The sequence below is a fragment of the Cricetulus griseus genome, chromosome 2, assembly GCF_003668045.3.
Source record: "Cricetulus griseus strain 17A/GY chromosome 2, alternate assembly CriGri-PICRH-1.0, whole genome shotgun sequence".
Taxonomy (NCBI): domain Eukaryota; kingdom Metazoa; phylum Chordata; class Mammalia; order Rodentia; family Cricetidae; genus Cricetulus; species Cricetulus griseus.
Window position 1 is genome coordinate 200,205,923 of NC_048595.1, and position 17,546 is coordinate 200,223,468.

The 17,546-nt window shown below is 40.0% G+C and overlaps 2 protein-coding genes across 2 annotated transcripts; both read right to left on the minus strand.

Moving 5' to 3' along the window:
- Positions 1-2,184: 2,184 nt before the first annotated feature.
- On the minus strand, positions 2,185-7,614 carry LOC113833706 (protocadherin beta-6-like). Its single transcript, XM_027398090.2, has 2 exons — positions 4,901-7,614; positions 2,185-2,829 (listed from the first exon to the last, which is right to left on the minus strand). The coding sequence occupies exons 1-2, from the start codon at positions 7,182-7,184 to the stop codon at positions 2,771-2,773; spliced, it is 2,343 nt and encodes a 780-aa protein (XP_027253891.1). The 5' UTR covers positions 7,185-7,614; the 3' UTR covers positions 2,185-2,770.
- Positions 7,615-10,733: 3,119 nt separating this feature from the next.
- Positions 10,734-15,679, minus strand: LOC100772593 (protocadherin beta-8-like). Its single transcript, XM_027398091.2, has one exon. The coding sequence runs from the start codon at positions 15,331-15,333 to the stop codon at positions 12,943-12,945; it is 2,391 nt and encodes a 796-aa protein (XP_027253892.1). The 5' UTR covers positions 15,334-15,679; the 3' UTR covers positions 10,734-12,942.
- Positions 15,680-17,546: the final 1,867 nt, after the last annotated feature.

The window sequence follows — 17,546 nt, forward strand, 5'->3', positions numbered from 1 at the left end:
AAGTCTACTTTTAAGGAGTAGTTTTAAAATTAAATATAATGACTTGGAAATTCAGAGATTTCCTCTTCACACCATGTGCAAACTCCCCCATTATTGGTATCCCCCACCAATGGTAAGTACATTTCTTACAATTGATGTGTACCACTCAGTTCATAATTTAAAATAAGGTTACCACTTGGTGCTATACAATCTATAGACATTTACAAATTTAATCATACACGCACATATTTTTAGAAAATCGTAGTTTCACTGTCTCTTTCCACCCCATCCTCTAAACCTATCTCTTTCTCTATCCTTTCTCATTAGAATATTTGGGAATCACTGATAATTTTTCTTCACCCGTAGTCAGAATTTTCCAGTATTGGGTATTTTTCAACTTAGATTCTATGACTTACAAATGTGCATTCAAGTTTCTTATTTTTGTTTGTTTGTTTGTTTTTCGAGACAGGGTTTCTCTGTATTGTTTTGGAGACTATCCTGGAACTCGCTCTGGAGACCAGGCTAGCCTCAAACCCACAGAGATCCACCTGCCTCTACCTCCCAAGTGCTGGGATTAAAGGCATGCGCCACCAACGCCTGGCCGCATTCAAGTTTCTTAATGGCTTTCTGTAGGTTGATAGCTCCTTTCTTTATGTTGTTGAATAGAATCCCCTTTGTGGATCCCAACAGAGACAATGGAGTGTAGAATTCCCTGGAACTAGACTTAAAGGTGGTTTTGCTGGGACCCAAACCTGGAAACTCTCAAAAAGTAGCAAGTGGTCTTAACTACCGAGCCACCTCTCAAGCCTCTATTTTCTATGTTTTTAAAAAATTCTTTTATTTATATTGTTTTGTTATGTATATAAATGTCATGAGAGTGTGAATGTCCTTGAAGAGGGTTATCAGATCCCCGAGAGCTGGAGTAAACTCAGTTGTGATCCCCCTGACAAGGGAAGGGTGCTGAAAACTGACCTCAGATCCACTTGCTCCAAATTGCTGAACCATCTCTTCAAGATTTAAAATTTTTCCATGTTTATTTTAGGTATTTCATATAGACAGGAATTCCATCCACTAATTCTGTGTTCCTTTGATTCCATGAAGTTTTGCCATTTATATAGTTTTATGACATATATTTTCTGTTATGGAATTGACTTTCAGTCTTAAGTAGCAATTGTCTTTCTATTTTATTTTCTCAATTGTAACTTGTTTCAAAAATATTAACCATTTTATTTTAATGACATTGTTAATTTGTTGTAACACATACATCTTCTAGGTCATTTTGTTATGTTTTCTCCTCTTGGTTTTCTTTATATTATCCAGTTTTGTGATGTGCAGCTACTGGTTGCTGATACTTGTGTAAAATCTGTCCACAACCATGACTTCATCATCTTCTTCCAGCAGGAGCTCACTCTTTGCTCTTAGCTTGATAGAGCACTATCTTGTACAGTCACTGTAACCCTAGTAGGCACTAAACTTGGTCAGGATTCTCTGATGTCCTTAAAAACAAGTAATTTTGACAATTTTCAAGTTGCAAGCATGAATTCTATACATAAACTCTGCCAGGTAGGTCCCAACCTCTCTTTAATCTTTGTGCTTTGTACAAAATCTCATTCTGCCTTCAGATGGTTTTCAAGTTATATTTTTAGTCTTCTATCCTAGGCTGCTGAGGAGGGTAATTAATTATGGTGTCTATGTAAAAAAAACAACTTGATTATTCCTTAAGCAAATTGTCTACAAGACTGAGTTCTCATGAAAGTGGCTTCCTGTTGCATTGGAGGGATAATTTCCTACATTTGGTCAGTTTTTTAGTTGTTTTCTGATGTCAGATAATCCATCTATGTTGGAGGAGAATTCTACCAAACACCCATAATATATACCTTCATATTTAAAAACATACAACTTCATGAAGGAAGAGGGAGATGTTTTTTTCTTAATGCTGAGGAGATTGAACCTAGGGACTTTTATCTGTTAGGCAAATGTCCTACTATGGGACTACAACAGCAGTCCTTGGAATTTTTCAGCTTAGGCTGGCATCCTGAATACTGGACATCATACCAGAAGAGACATTTTGGCATGTAACCAGCAGGTCATTAGAGTTATCTGTCCTATTTGAAACTGACATGTTTGTTTCTGTTGCTTTTTCTCACTTTCACCTCTTTCTCACTTTAATTTTAAAATTAAATAACAAAAAATTACATATCAAGGATAAGGGAGGGTCAGCCTTTTTATTTTATATTTCATTACATCCTTAGGAGAAGAAACATTAATTCAGGGAAAGATGCAAATACTTAAACTCCATAGGAATGACACTTGACATTTAAAAGCAAACAAATTATAAACATGATTCAAGTGTATACATTATGTACAGTCAGGAAAACTTCATAAGGAAATCCATTGATTTGTACAATGAGTATATACTAACTAAAAAATAAAACATAAAAATATATATATACCAAGCTCTTCAATTGTTCATATTCTGGCAAAAGTTGAGTAAAGTTTTCTTGCAGTTGTATCATTATGAATTTAACTTTTAGAAATCACATGATGAGCTTTTTTGACTTACTGAATATAAGTTAATTATCATTCAGTTTAATTCATTATAATTCAAGCCAATTAAGAATAATTTTGCATTATGCAATAGGCAGCACAATTGAAAAATTAAATTAACTGAGAATAATCCAAGGATAACAAAATACCAAAACAGGAGATAGTTACTAAATATCACAAAAAGATTGTTTTGCTTTCCATATCTACAAAACAATATAGGAAAAAATTATCAGAACAACCAGAATCAAATAGAATATTGAAATTTCCAGAAATCTCCAGAGTCTTTTGAAAGGTGAGGAGAAGCTGCAGGAAAACCAAAGGAAACGTATATATTACTATAAACTAGAATAGGGCCACAGGGAACAGCATGCTTAGAATGCACAGGTCTATGGGTGTGGTTTCCATTTGGGCTGTCTTGGTTACTTTTCCTATTTCCAGGATAAAGTAGGAAGGGTTTTTGACTCACAGTTCAAGACTACACCACGATAGGGAAGGTGAAAGACAGGAGTTTGAACAAGAGCACAGTGTATCTCCAGGCAGGAAGAAGAAAGCAATGAGGCTTGTGTTCAGCCCACTTTCTCCTCCTCATACAGTCCAGGATCCCAGCCTAGGGAATGGTGCCACCCATAATGGTCTTCCCACCTCAGTTACCTAGCATGATAATCCTCATAGGCATGCCCAGAAGGCAGGTGGTTCTCAATCTCCAGTTCACAATACAAAGCCATTGTATTGTGAACCACATACAAAACAAGAGCTCCATTGACACTTTCATTGCTAGATCAAAAAGATCAAATAAGAGAGCTTGTTTGGAGGTTCTAGCAGGGGACCTCAGCTACTCATATACCTTTGACTGAAGACTGGTCCTCCTCTATTTGGAGAAGGTCATCCTCGACCCAGTGTCCACTTCTGGAGGGACCCACATGGATTGGTGAGGGAGGAAGGGTACACACGCCTAGCCAGCCAGATCAGCTGAACCAATCCTGGCGATCAATGGGGTGACAGATGTTGCAGCCAAATCTCCCTCAGCCTAGATACACAAGGGAGGGCCTAGTCCTGCCCCAAATGATGTGTCAGACTTTGATGATCCCTTGTGGGAGGCCTCATCCTCCCTGGGAAGTTGATGGGGGGCATGGGAGGATGGGAGGGAGAGGAAACTGATGGGGAATTTGGGAGAGGAAACTAGGATTGGCATGTAAAATAATATTGTTTTTAATTTAAATAAAATCTATTTTAAAAAAAGATAAAATGAAACCATGAAAATTCTTGATTCTTTGGAGGATTTCAGTGGTTACTTTTGCTATTCAAATTAGTTTTTGAACAGTATTGTTCCAAGCAATGATTTAATGGGTGTGGTATTTGCCTCTTTAATTGTTGCTTTTGCTTCTTGGAAGTATACCTAGGGCCTGGCATGCATGTATGGTCTACCACTGATTATACCCTCAGTCTCTGACACATTTGCTTAGTGACAGAGGTGACAAATTATTGATAAATAAGGTTATCCCTTTACATTTTTACAAATGATATTGTTAAAGTTAATATTTGTGCTAGGTATGTGATGGGCAAACAATGCAGACAACCTCTAGCATATATGAGCCACGTAAGAAGAAAAATGTTACAATTCTAGTGTCTTAATATTTTAATACACTGAATGCTTACAATTTGGAAGACAAGGATGTTAATTGTTAGACTTGACCACTCAGGGTAACCATATGGAACTTCAGCTGTGAGTGAGCTCACTAACAGAATGGATGGTGGGCCCTTAAGAGGTCCTTTATTCAAGTTCCATTAGCAATATAATGAAGTGAAAAATATGAAACACCTTGGCCATAAAAACTTGAAATTATGTGGTAAAAACAGGCAAAGTAGCAGCACTAGGGAGGCAGAGAGAGATGGATGTCTATCAGTTTGAGACAAGCCTGGCATACATACAGAATTCTAGGACAGCCAGACCTCCATAATGAGAGCCCCACTGGAAAAAAAAACAACTAACAAACAAAACCCCAAACAGGTAAAATAAAATCTACTTTGTTACCTAATACTTGAGTAAAACCTAAGTTGAAATACAGAGAAATTGTGTTCTTCATATTCATTAAACCTGAAACTACTAAAGTAGATACGACAAAAGGGGGGGGGAAGCATTTTAGGAATGTAGGACTTGAATATGCTTCGATTGCAATGTCAATACAAAGATAAACTGACTCAATTTCGAAGAGAACCATACTGCTAGAGATTTGCCAAAAGTAAATTCACTGAACCAGATACAACCACTAACTGAATACAAAGCTATCCCTGTAGTGGGGACTTTCCTTGGTTTCTATCCCAGCATCCTGAAGCAACAAGTTGGGGATCATGGGTTTGAGGAAGTTGAACTCACCAGTCCCAGAGCCTTCTCTCAGACACACTTCATACTGGTAGCTCTGTGACAGGGTCCCCTCACCGCTGAAATCCACCAGGTGACCAGGAAAGTGACCCTCAGGCACAGAGCAGCCACCCAGAGAGGAGGCCCTGGCCCTCCTGCACAGCCTCACACCCACGAACAGCAGCACAGACAAGAGAAAGAGCGAAGATACAGATGCCAGGGCAATGACCAGATACAGAGTGAGCTTATCCTCATCCTGAACAGAGTCGCGCGCCACCTCAGGCAGAGGCAGGTAGGGCTGAGAGAAGCCATCCACCACCAGCACATGCAGAGTGACACTGGCAGACCTAGGAGGGTCGCCATTGTCCTTGACCAGCAGCAGCAGCCTGTGCTTGGGAGCATCGCGTTCGGTCAGCAACCTGGATGTGCGCACCTCGCCATTGTGAGCCCACACGGTGAACAGCCCTGGTTCAGTGGCCTTGAGCAGCTGGAAGGACAGCCAGGCATTCTGGCCTGAGTCGTGGTCCACAGCCACCACCTTGGTGACCAGGTAGCCAGGCTCTGCCGCCCTGGGCAGCAGCTCTGTGTAGGGCGCAGACGCGTTCTGCAGAGGGTAGAGCACGAAGGGAGCATTGTCATTGGCATCCAGCACGAGCACGCGCACCAGCGCCTGGCTGCTGAGCTCAGGCAAGCCTTGGTCTGTGGCGCCCACGCGGAACTCAAAGGTCTGCAGGGCCTCATAGTCCAGCGCCCTGAGCGCGAACAGCTGCCCATTGTCGGCATTGATGGAGATGAGCGAGGAGAGGGCCAGCTGAGGGTCGTGGGTGGGCAGCAGCGAGTAGGTGATGAGGGCATTGGAGCCTGAGTCTGAGTCTGTGGCGCTGATGGTGCCTATGTGCAGGGCGGGGCTGTTGTTCTCCTGGACAAACAGGGTGTAGGAGGTTTGTGTGAAGGCGGGGGCGTTGTCGTTGACATCTGAGACCTGAACTGTTATGGTGTGCTGGGTTGCGAGCCTGGGTGTGCCCAGGTCGGTGACTGTGATGGTGATGTTGTACTCAGCTCTGCTCTCTCTGTCCAGTGGTCCCTCTGTCACTAAAGTGTAATAGTTCTTGAAAGTGGGTTTTAAGAGAAATGGGAGATCGTTCTGAATAGAACACACCACCCTTCCATTGTCCCCGGAATCTGGGTCAGAAACACTGAAAACAGCAACTACAGTCTCCAGGGAGTTTTCTGGGATAGGGCTTGTGAGCTTTCTGATAGTCAGCTCTGGGGCATTGTCATTCACATCCAACACCTGTACAGCCACATTGCATTTCCCTGAAAAGCCACCTCCATCCGTGGCTGCAATTTCTATGTTATAATGGTTAGTTACCTCAAAATCCAACTCTTTGCTCAGACGGATTTCTCCTGTGACCCCGTGTATTGCAAATGGTTGAGAAGCTCCACCGCCTTGAAACAGAGAGTAGACTACATTCCCATGTATCCCAGCATCTAAATCCATGGCAGAGACTGTCAGAACTAAAGCATCGACAGGGCTGTTCTCAGGGACCTGAACCTCATAGAGCGACTGTACAAACTGGGGGGCGTTATCATTGATGTCCACGACTTCAATGCGAACTGTGGTCGTCCCAGACCTGGGTGGAGACCCTCCATCCACAGCAGTGAGGGTTAAAGTGAGCTCAGGCTGCTCCTCCCTGTCCAGGGCTCTATCCAACACCAGCTCTGGGTATTTCCTGCCATCAGCTCGACTGAGAGTGACCACATGGAAATGGAGGTTGGAGCTGACTGTGTAGTTCTGAACAGCATTGTTCCCTATATCAGAGTCCTGAGCTGCCTTCAGAGGAAACACAGTCCCTGGCTGGGCGCTCTCAGGGATTTTTAGGAGCATTTCTTTGTGAGGGAACTCTGGAGAATGGTCGTTTATGTCTGTGAGCTGCAGGTCAGTTTGGAAGAACTGCACAGGGTTTTCCAGTATGAGTTGGAAGTGCAGCAGACAGGGTTCTGTCACCCCACACAGCTCCTCACGATCTAGTTTTTCCTTTAAGAGTAAATTCCCAGTCTCTGTATCCAGCTGCAAGAGCTCTTTGTTTCCTTTGTAATGGATTTGTGCCCCTCTAGTGGCCAGTTCCCCCACCCTGAGCCTCAGATCTTTTTCCAGGTTAGCCACTAAGTAGCCACTCTCTGTTTCTTCTGGCATGGAGTATCTAATTGTCTCTGAGCCAGCCTCCCCCCAAAGCAACAATATAGTAAGAAAAAAGACTTGCCTTTTTTCTGGCGTTTGTCTTAGAGCTGTCTCCATTGTTCAGATGCAGTCCAGGGGACACTGCTTCCTCAAGTCGATTATAATCCACTTATGAGGGTTCGTGAAAACGTTGAACTAAATCCGATAGTGGAGAAACCTTACCTTCTCCTTAAAACTGAGATCAGTCTCCTGGTTCTCAGCTTAAATAAAGAGATGGCGTCCTGAACGTCTGCAGAGCCCATTCTTCACACTGTAAGCCTGCAGCGCCACCAAGTGTCCTCATTTGTTCTTGCATTTCCTTCTAAATTTTAACTTTAAAGCAATCAATATCTTTTTAAGTTACACACGAGTTTGAATTTTAAGACCAGTTTTAGCAATTGAAAGTTCTAAATATAATTTTACTGAATTAAATTTAGGTTGTAAGAATAAGTTTTTGGACAAACTAAGGTGACATTAATGTTTTCTCATCAGAGTCCTGAGTAGATGAATAATCAATCAGCTTTCTTGTGTAGGTTTATAATTTGTTTTATAACAACAACAGACATATAGAAAATTTTATTTCATACTTTTATATATCCTTTGAAATATAACATACATCCAGAAAGAAGAAAAGGTCATATTTCCATAAACCATTGGATTTTTATAATATCATTTAGTTCAGCCTAGATAAAAAATAAAATAGGCCAAATTCCAAGAGAACCTGGTCTGGTATTGTTTGGTTACTTTGCTTCTCCAAAAGATACACAATTTTCATGTATAGTTATACCAAGATCATCCAAGAATGAGAGTTCCAGTTGCCTCATATCTCTGGTAGCATTTGGTGTTGTCATCTTTACTTTTAGAACTTTAGTGATTAGTGTGTGGTGACTTCATTTGTAAAGTTAATGAGTATTTGGCTGTCATTCATTATGTGATTCAAGTTTTCATATTGACTGGCCATTAGGATAGAGTCTTGTGAGGAGTGGGTTCATGTCTTTTATATATGTTTCTGATATGGGGCTTCTATTTGTTTGCTTGTTGGTCTGAAGAAGCATTTTGTATATTCTATATGATCTCTTTTTCATATACATACATATGCTCAAACATTTCCCACTCTGCCTTGAATTTTGTTGATAGTGTGATTTGATCTTTAAAACATCTAATTGTGTTTAGTTTGATCTTGTAATACTTTTCAATTTTATTTAGTACTTTTATATTTCCATAGTTTAAGGTCATAAAACTATTGTGTATATTTTGAAAGTTTACTTTTCATATATAAACTTATTCATTTAAAATATGTTTTCAATAAATTAAGTTGGGGTTCTTGATTTCCAAATGCTTTTACACCATGTTATAAAGGTGATGCTCCCCTTCTGAGTGGCTATCACTGTCCTGAATCAGGGTGGTTACAGATCTGCCCCAGTGTTCCAGTTTTCTCTCTGATGATCATGTAATACTCTTTTGTCTTCAGTGCTCTAGATTTATCACAGATTTCATTGAGATGAAAGTCTCCTTTTTAAAGAAGTCTACTTTTAAGGAGTGGTTTTAAAATCATATAAAAGGATCTGGAAATTCAGATATTTCCTCTTACACCATACCATGTGCAACCTTCCTCATTATAGGTATCCCCTGCCGAACTGGTAGGTTTCTTACACTGATGAGCCTAAGTGTGTACCACTGAGTCCATATTTTAAATTAGGGCTTCCTCTTGGTGTTATACAATGTATAGCCATGGATAAATTTAATCATACATGCACATACTTTTTAGAATATCAGTTTCAATGTCTCTTCCCACCCCTACACCCATCCTCTAAGTCCATCTTTCTTTATTGTGTCTTCTTAGAATCTTTGCAAATCACTGATAATTTTTCTTCCTCCAAAGTTAGAATTTTACAGTATTGGTTTTTTTTTTCAGCTTGGCGTCTATGACTTACTAATGTGCACATAAGCTTCATAATGGCTTTCTGTAAATTGATAACTCATTTCTTTTTGTTGTTGAATAGAAATCACCTTTGTGGGTCCCCATGGAGACAGAGGACTGTAGAATTCTCTGGAACTAAACTTACAGGTGGTTTTGTTGGGACCCAAACTGGGTCCTCTGGAAAAACAGCAAGGGGTCTTAACCATTGAGACACTTCTCAACCTCTTCATCTACGTTCTAAAAAAGATTTGTTTTATTTCTTTTGCGTTTTGTGTATGTGAATAAATGTCATGAGAGTGTTAATGACCTTGAAGAGGGTTTTAGATCCCTGAGAGCTGGAGTAAAAGCAGTTGTGATCCCCATGACAAGGGGGGTGGTGCTAAAAACCTCAGAGCCACTTGCTCTAAACCGCTGAGCCATCGCCTCAAGACTTAAATTTTTCCCTATTTATTTCCTATCAGCACGCATTCTTTCCACTAATTCTGTATTCCTTTATTTCCATGAAGTTTTACCATTTATATAGTTTATAACACATATATTTTTGTTATGGAATTGACTTTGAGTCTTAAGTATCAATTGTCTTTTTATTTTCTCAATTGTTACTTGTTTCAAAAGTATTAGCCATTTTATTTTAATGACACTGTTAGTTAATTTTAACATATGGGTCTTTTAGAACATTGTGTTGTGATTTCTCCTTTTGGTTTTCTTTATATTATTCAGTTTTGTGACAAGCACCTCCTGGTTGCTGGTATATATGTAAAATCTGTCCACAACCATGACCCCATTATCCTCTTCCAGCATGAGCTCATCCTTTGCTCTTAGCTTGACAAAACACTATCTTTCTCAGTCACTCTAACCCTAACAGGCACTAAACTTGATCAAGGTTCTCTGAAGTCCTTACAAATCAATACATTTTGACAAATTTCAAATTGTCAGCATGAGTTCTCTATATCAACTCTGCCAGGCAGGTTCCAACCTGTAATCTTTGTACTTTGTACAGAATCTCAGTCTGCCTTCAGAGGGGTTTCAAGTTATATTTTTAGTCTTCTCTCCTGGGCTGCTGAGTTGACATGTGTCCTGGGCAGGAAAACTGGCCCTGGGCTCAAGTTTTCCATGTTGTGAGGATACTTAATTATGGTGTCTATATCAAGAATCGATTGATTATTCCTTAAGCAAACTGTAAAACTGAGTTCTCATATAAGTGGCTTCCTGTTGCATTGAAGGGATAATTTCTGACATTTGGTCAGTTTTTATGCTTGTTTTCTGATGTCAGATAATCCATCTAAGTTGGAGGGGAAATTTACTAAATATATGTGTAATTTCTAACTTTGATTTTAAAATATATGACTTTTTGTGACGTTTGATTATGAAGTAAGAAGTGGGTATTTTTTCTTCATAATACTAGGAAGACTGAACAGAGGGACTTGCACATATTAGGCCAGTGTCCTGCTGCTGGACTACAACAGCAAATCTTGGCTTTTTTCAATTTAAACTTGTATCCCAAGTACTGGCATTTAGTTCAGTCTGGTATCCTGAGTAATGGACACCACACCAGAAGAGGCATCTTGGCATGTACTGGGCAAGCCATTAAAGTTATCTGCCATATTAAAGTCTTACATGCTTGTTTGTATTTATTTTTTCTCACTTTTATCTCTTTCTCACTTCAATTTTAAAATTAAATAACCAAAAATAACATTTCAAGGATAAGAGATGGCCAGCAATTTTCTTTTTATATTTCATTACATCCTTAGGTGAGGAAACATTAAATAAGGGAAAGATGCAATTATTTTAACTCTAGATGACACTTGAGATTTAGAAACAAACAAAGGGTTAACATGATCATTGTGTATCTATTACATGCAGGCATGAAAACTTCCTAAGAAATCCATTGCTTTGTACAGTGAATATACACTTACTAAAAAGTAAATATATAAAGATACTAGATTATAAACCAAGCCCTTCAATTGTTCATACTCTGCCAAAGGTTCAATAAAGTTTTCTTGCTGTTATATCCATACAAATTTGGCTAGGTATCAATTACACAATAAGCTTAATCATTAGTTAATTTAATTCAATAAAATTAATTATAGTTTAATTAAGAACCATTAATTTTTGTACTATGCAATAGTTAGCACAACTGAAAAATTAAATTATTGAGAATACTTCACAGTTACAACAAATACCGAAACAGGAGATAATTATTAAATATCACAAAAAGCATTGTTTTGCTTTCCATATCTATAAAAGAAAATAGTGAAAATTATCAGAATGAATAACCAGAATCAAATAGAATATTGAAATTTCCAGAAATCTCCAGAGTCTTTTGAAAGGTGAGGAGAAGTTGCAGGAAAACCAAAGGAAACGTATATATTACTATAAACTAGAACAGGGCCACAGGGAACAGCATGCTTAGAATGCACAGGTCTATGGGTGTGGTTTCCATTTGGGCTGTCTTGGTTACTTTTCCTATTTCCAGGATAAAGTAGGAAGGGTTTTTGACTCACAGTTCAAGACTACACCATGATAGGGAAGGTGAAAGACAGGAGTTTGAACAAGAGCACAGTGCATCTCCAGGCAGAGAAAAGAGAGCAATGAGGCTTGTGCTCAGCCCACTTTCTCCTCCTCATACAGTCCAGGATCCCAGCCTAGGGAATAGTGCCATCCACAATGGTTTTCCCATCTCAGTTACCCTAGCATGATAATCCTCCATAGGCATGCCCAGAAGGCAGGTGGTTCTCAATCTCCAGTTCACAACACAAAACCACAAGAGCTCCATTTACACTTTCATTGCTAGATCAAAAAGATCAAATGAGACCATGAAATATCTTGATTCTTTGGAGGATTTCAGTGGTTACTTCTGCTATTCAGATTAGTTTTTGAACAGTGTTGTATCAATCACTGATTTAACAGGTGCGGTTGTTTGTCTGTTTGATTGCTGCTTTTGTTTCTTGGAAGTGTATGTAGGGTCTGGCATGTATGTATGATTATACCCTCAGTCTCTGACACATTTGTTTAGTGACAGAGTTGGCAAATTAACAATACATAAGGTTATCCCTTTACCTTTTTACAAATGAGATTGTTAAAATTAATATTTGTGCTAGCTATGTGGTGGGCAAATAATACAGACAACCTCTAACATATGTGATCCACATAAGAAGAAAAAGGTTATAATTCTTGTGTCTTAATATTTTGATACACTGAGTGTTTATAATTTGAAAGACAGGAATGTTAATTATTAGACTAAAGACTACTCAGGGTAACCATAAGGAATTTCAGTTGTGAGTGAGCTCACTAACAGAATGTATGGTGAGTCCTTAAGAGGTCCTATATTTAATATCCAATAGCAACAGGATAAAATGAAAAATATGTAAATATCTTGGGTATAAAAACTTAAAAATTTGTGGTAAAAACAGTAAAGTAGGTGGTGTTTAGGAGACAGAGAGAGATGGATATCTACCAGTTTGAGGCCACCCTTGATATATCTATATCTATGTCTATAGATAGAGATAGATAGATAGATAGAGATAGATAGATAGATAGATAGATAGATAGATAGATAGATAGATAGAGATAGTTAGTTCTGGAACCATCAGAAATAGTGAGATCCTGTCCGAAAAAAAATACAAAACAAAACAAAACCCATACACACCCCAAAGCAGGTCAAGTAAAATATCTTTTGTTGTCTAATACTTGAGCTAAAGTAAAACCTATGTTGAAGCATAGATACATTTTGTTCCTAATGGTCATTATACCTGAAACTTCTCACTGCAATAGATACCAAGAAAGAAAAAAAAACATTTTAGTAATGGAGGGAATATATGCTTTGATTACACAGCCAATACAATATAATTCACTCAAGAGAAACATTTTGCTGTAGATTTGGCAAAAATAAATTCACCCAATCAAATACAAGAGCTAACTGAATACAAAGCTATTCCTGAAGTGGGGTTTTTCCTTAATTTCTCTCCCAGGATCCTGAAGCAACAGCTGGGGGATCATGGGTTTGAGGAATTTGAACTCACCAGTCCCAGTATCCCCGGTTAGACACACTTCATACTCGTAGCTCTGGGAGAGGGTTCCAGCACCGCTGACATCCACCAGGTGTCCAGGAAAGTGTCCCTCAGGCACAGAGCAGCCACTCAGAGAGGCCGCTCTGGCCCTCCTGCACAGCCTCATCCCCAGGAACAGCAGCACAGACAAGAGGAAGAGTGAAGACACAGATGCCAAGGCAATGACCAGATAGAGTGTGAGCAAGTCATTCTGGTGCTCAGGGTTGGGCGCCACCTCGGGCAGAGGCAGGTAGGGCTGAGAGAAGCCATCCACCACCAGCACATGCAGAGTGACACTGGCAGACCTAGGAGGATCACCATTGTCCTTGACCAGCAGCAGAAGCCTGTGCTTGGGAGCATCGCGCTCACTCAGCAGCCTGGAGGTGCGCACCTCGCCATTGTGAGCCCACACGGTAAACAGCCCTGGCTCCGTGGCCTTGAGCAGCTGGAAGGACAGCCAGGCATTCTGGCCAGAGTCACGGTCCACAGCCACCAACTTGGTGATCAGGTAGCCTGGCTCTGCCGCCCTGGGCAACAGCTCTGTGTAGGGCACAGACGCGTTCTGCAGTGGGTAGAGCACGAAGGGAGCATTGTCATTGGCGTCCAGCACGAGCACGCGCACCAGAGCCTGACTGCTGAGCACAGGCGAGCCTTGGTCTGTGGCGCCCACGCGGAACTCGAAGGTCTGCAGGGCCTCATAGTCCAGCGCCCTGAGCACGAACAGCTGCCCATTGTCTGCATTGATGGAGATGAGCGAAGAGAGGGCCAGCTGCGGGTCGTGGGTGGGCAGCAGCGAGTAGGTGATGAGAGCATTGGAGCCTGAGTCTGAGTCTGTGGCGCTGATGGTGCCTATGTGCAGGGCGGGGCTGTTGTTCTCCTGGACAAACAGGGTGTAGGAGGTTTGTGTGAAGGCAGGGGCGTTGTCGTTGACATCGGACACCTGCACTGTTATGGTGTGCTGGGCTGTGAGCCTGGGTGTGCCCAGGTCGGTGACTGTGATGGTGATGTTGTACTCAGCTCTGCTCTCTCTGTCCAGTGGTCCCTCTGTCACTAAAGTGTAATAGTTCTCGAATGTGGGCTTCAAAAGAAACGGAAGGTCATTCTGAATAGAACACACCATCTTTCCATTGTCCCCAGAATCTGGGTCAGAAACACTGTAAACAGCGACTACAGCTTCAGGAGCATTTTCTGGGATTGACTTAGTGAGTGAAGATATGGCGAGTTTAGGAGCGTTGTCATTCACATCCAACACCTGTATAGTTACACTGCATTTCCCTGAAAAGCCTCCACTGTCTGTGGCTATAATTTCCATGTTATAAAAGGGAGTTGTTTCAAAATCCAATGCCCCTTTAAGACGAATTTCTCCCGTGACTTCATCTATTACAAATGGTTGAGAAGCTCCACCACCTTGAAACAGAGAGTAGACTACATTCCCATGTATCCCAGCATCTAAATCCCTGGCAGAGACTATCAGAACTAAGGCATCCACGGGGCTGTTCTCAGGGACCTGCACCTCATAGAGCGACTGTACAAACTGGGGGGCGTTATCATTGATGTCCACGACTTCAATGCGAACTGTGGTCGCCCCAGACCTGGGTGGAGACCCTCCATCCACAGCAGTGAGGGTTAAAGTGAGCTCAGGCTGCTCCTCCCTGTCCAAGGCTTTGTCTAGCACCAGCTCTGGGTATTTCCTGCCATCAGCTCGACTGTGAGTGACCACATGGAAATGGAGGTTGGAGCTGACTGTGTAGTTCTGAACAGCATTGTTCCCTATGTCAGAGTCCTGAGCTGCCTTCAGAGGAAACACAGTCCCTGGCTGGGCGCTCTCAGGGATTTTCAGGAGCATTTCTCTGTGAGGGAACTCTGGAGAATGGTCGTTTATGTCTGTGAGCTGCAGGTCAGTTTGGAAGAACTGCACAGGGTTTTCCAGTATGAGCTGGAAGTGCAGCAGACAGGGTTCTGTCACCCCACACAGCTCCTCACGATCCGGTTTTTCCTTCAGGAACAAATTCCCAGTCTCTGCATCCAGCTGCAAGAGCTCTTTGTTTCCTCTGTGATGGATTCTAGCCCCTCTGATAACTAGTTCCTCTACCCTGAGCCCCAGATCTTTATCCAGATTAGCCACCAAGTAGCCAGTCTTAGTTTCTTCTGGAATGGAATATCTAATTGCCTCAGAGCCAGATTCCCACAAAAGTAACAACATTGCCATAAAAACCACTTGCCTTTTCTCTGGTGTTTTTGCTAGGGTTGTCTCCATTGTTCAGATGCAGTCCTGAAGGTGTTGCTTCTTCAAGTTGTTTTCAATCCACAAAGATAGTTTGGTGAAAAACCTCGAATTAAATCTTTTTTAATGCCTTACTATCCCTGGGGGGTTCTCCCCTGGTTCACAGTTAAATGTCTTCTTCTGGGAAACAGACTGCGTTCTAATTTTCAGCTTACTCTAATTTCCTGGGCATCTGCAGAGCTGGTATTTTCACTCTTAGTCGAGAGCGCCACCAAGTGTCCATTTTTACGATTGCATATAGTTTTGCTATTCTAAATTCTAAGCCTGTTTGAGATGCAGCTGTTTCTCCTGATGCAAGAGTTTATGTTAGCTCCTAGTATTAGCGATATAAGCATACCTTTGCTGAGCTACTATTAAGTGAAAATATATTTATAATATAGTTTCTTAATATAATATAGTAATTTTAATTAAATTCTTTGGAGACATGAAAAATATGTCTTATGTCTTTATGGATTTATAATAAATTAAATGGTATTTCATTAATTTTATACGGAAAAATTGAATTTTATATAATTTAATTTTGCTTTGATATAGAACATGCATTCAGAAGGGACACATAGGAGTATTTTCCCTGGTTAATGGTTCTATAAGCAGGAACCTAAAGATAAACTAAAATATACAAAACATACTGTGCCCCCTCTGGCCGTTATTCATGACCAACCCTCTCGACAAAAGCACCATATTGACCGCTATCATTACACGTTATTCTGTCTTTATTGGAACTTTAAAGAAATGTGTTTGTAGAGCATTCCTCTCTTATGCTGGTTCTGTGTCATTCAACATCGGCTTTGTGAAGCTGATTTGTGAAAAGTTGTTCTAACTAGTTTTCTTCTCATTGTTTCATATTACTCCCTTGGAAAACTGTGCCTTGACTCATTGTGTCTACTCCAGTTGGTAAATGTCTTCAGTTTTTAATGTTGTTAGAGTAATGCTACAAACATTATTGTACATGCCATTTTGCTATAATATGTATTTATTTTGAATGTTGGGATTAGTGTGCATTAAAATGTGATAATACATTGAGATTTAGCCTAAATTGTGAGTTCTTCCCAAAAATGTAGTTACTGTGACAGCCACAGTGGCATGTATCTGTAATCCCATCTCGGTGAGACGCTGGAAGGAGGTTTACAAGTTCAAAAGCAGTACATTCTACACGTCAAAAAAGAAAAAGAAAAAAAATCCCCAAGTGTGGAGATACATGTCAGCTGTAGACCCCTTGTCCGGCATACTGAAGACTGATTCACAGAGTGGTAAAATTTAAGCAAAAAGCAACAGAATGGGAGTTCCAGGTGCTCTATAGTATTGTCAACATTTTCTGTTATCATTTCAGGTTTAACCACTCTATTGAGCACGTGATGATACTATATCATAAGTTTAATTAGCATTTCTCTGGTGATTAATGAAATTATCCCCATTTTCACATGGAGTTTTTTCATTATGATGCATTGTTTTGAAAGTAGTATTCAGATCTTTTTCTCCTTTCTTTCCTCACACACAAGATACTTATATGACTGTGTATAATTTAATTTCTCTTAAATGTAGTCTGATAATTTATGCTTTGTAATTGGGTTTTAATTCAGTTATAATTTATCTGATATATTTTATCTACAATTAGACTCTATTTTTAGCTTGTCCTCTATGTTTTATTCTTCTTATATTATTCAAATGCTTGTCATTTGAATTTTCTTTCAATTAGTCTTTGAATCGTTATTTAGAAGTTATATAAGTTTCAGTAATGCATCTTCATCTACAATGGTGTAGTAAAATAATTGTCTTCCTATTTCCATGATAGTGTACGGAACTCTTTAAATAGCCCTGCTGTTTGCATATTTGATTTCATACATTTTGTATGTATTTTTTAAGTCATTTACAAAACTGTTACTGTTGCAGACATAGTCAATCCTCAGTCAGTATTCATTTCCTATCCTTTTTTCTTTCTTGCTGTAATCCTGAAATCTCTTCCAAAATGTTTTCCTTTTGTTTTTTGGAGTTCCTCTAACATACTCCCTTCAGTGTTCACATATCCTTCATAAGTTTTCTTGGTCTGAAAACCTTTTGAAAGGTTCTGCTTTCTGGTAATAGAATTCTAATGTGTTAATCATTTTCTTTGGAGATATTGAAAATATGTTTCATTTGTTGTTGGTATTTTGAGTCACGTTGAGAAATCATTACTCCATTTTACAGAT

Coding starts and splice junctions, on each gene's coding strand:
- LOC113833706 (XM_027398090.2), bottom strand. CDS start 7,184: ATGGAGACAGCTCTAAGACAAACGCCAGAAAAAAGGCAAGTCTTTTTT. Junction 2,830..4,900: donor GAGAGAAGGCTCTGGGACTG/GTGAGTTCAACT, acceptor GTTTTCCTGCAG/CTTCTCCTCACCTTTCAAAA.
- LOC100772593 (XM_027398091.2), bottom strand. CDS start 15,333: ATGGAGACAACCCTAGCAAAAACACCAGAGAAAAGGCAAGTGGTTTTT.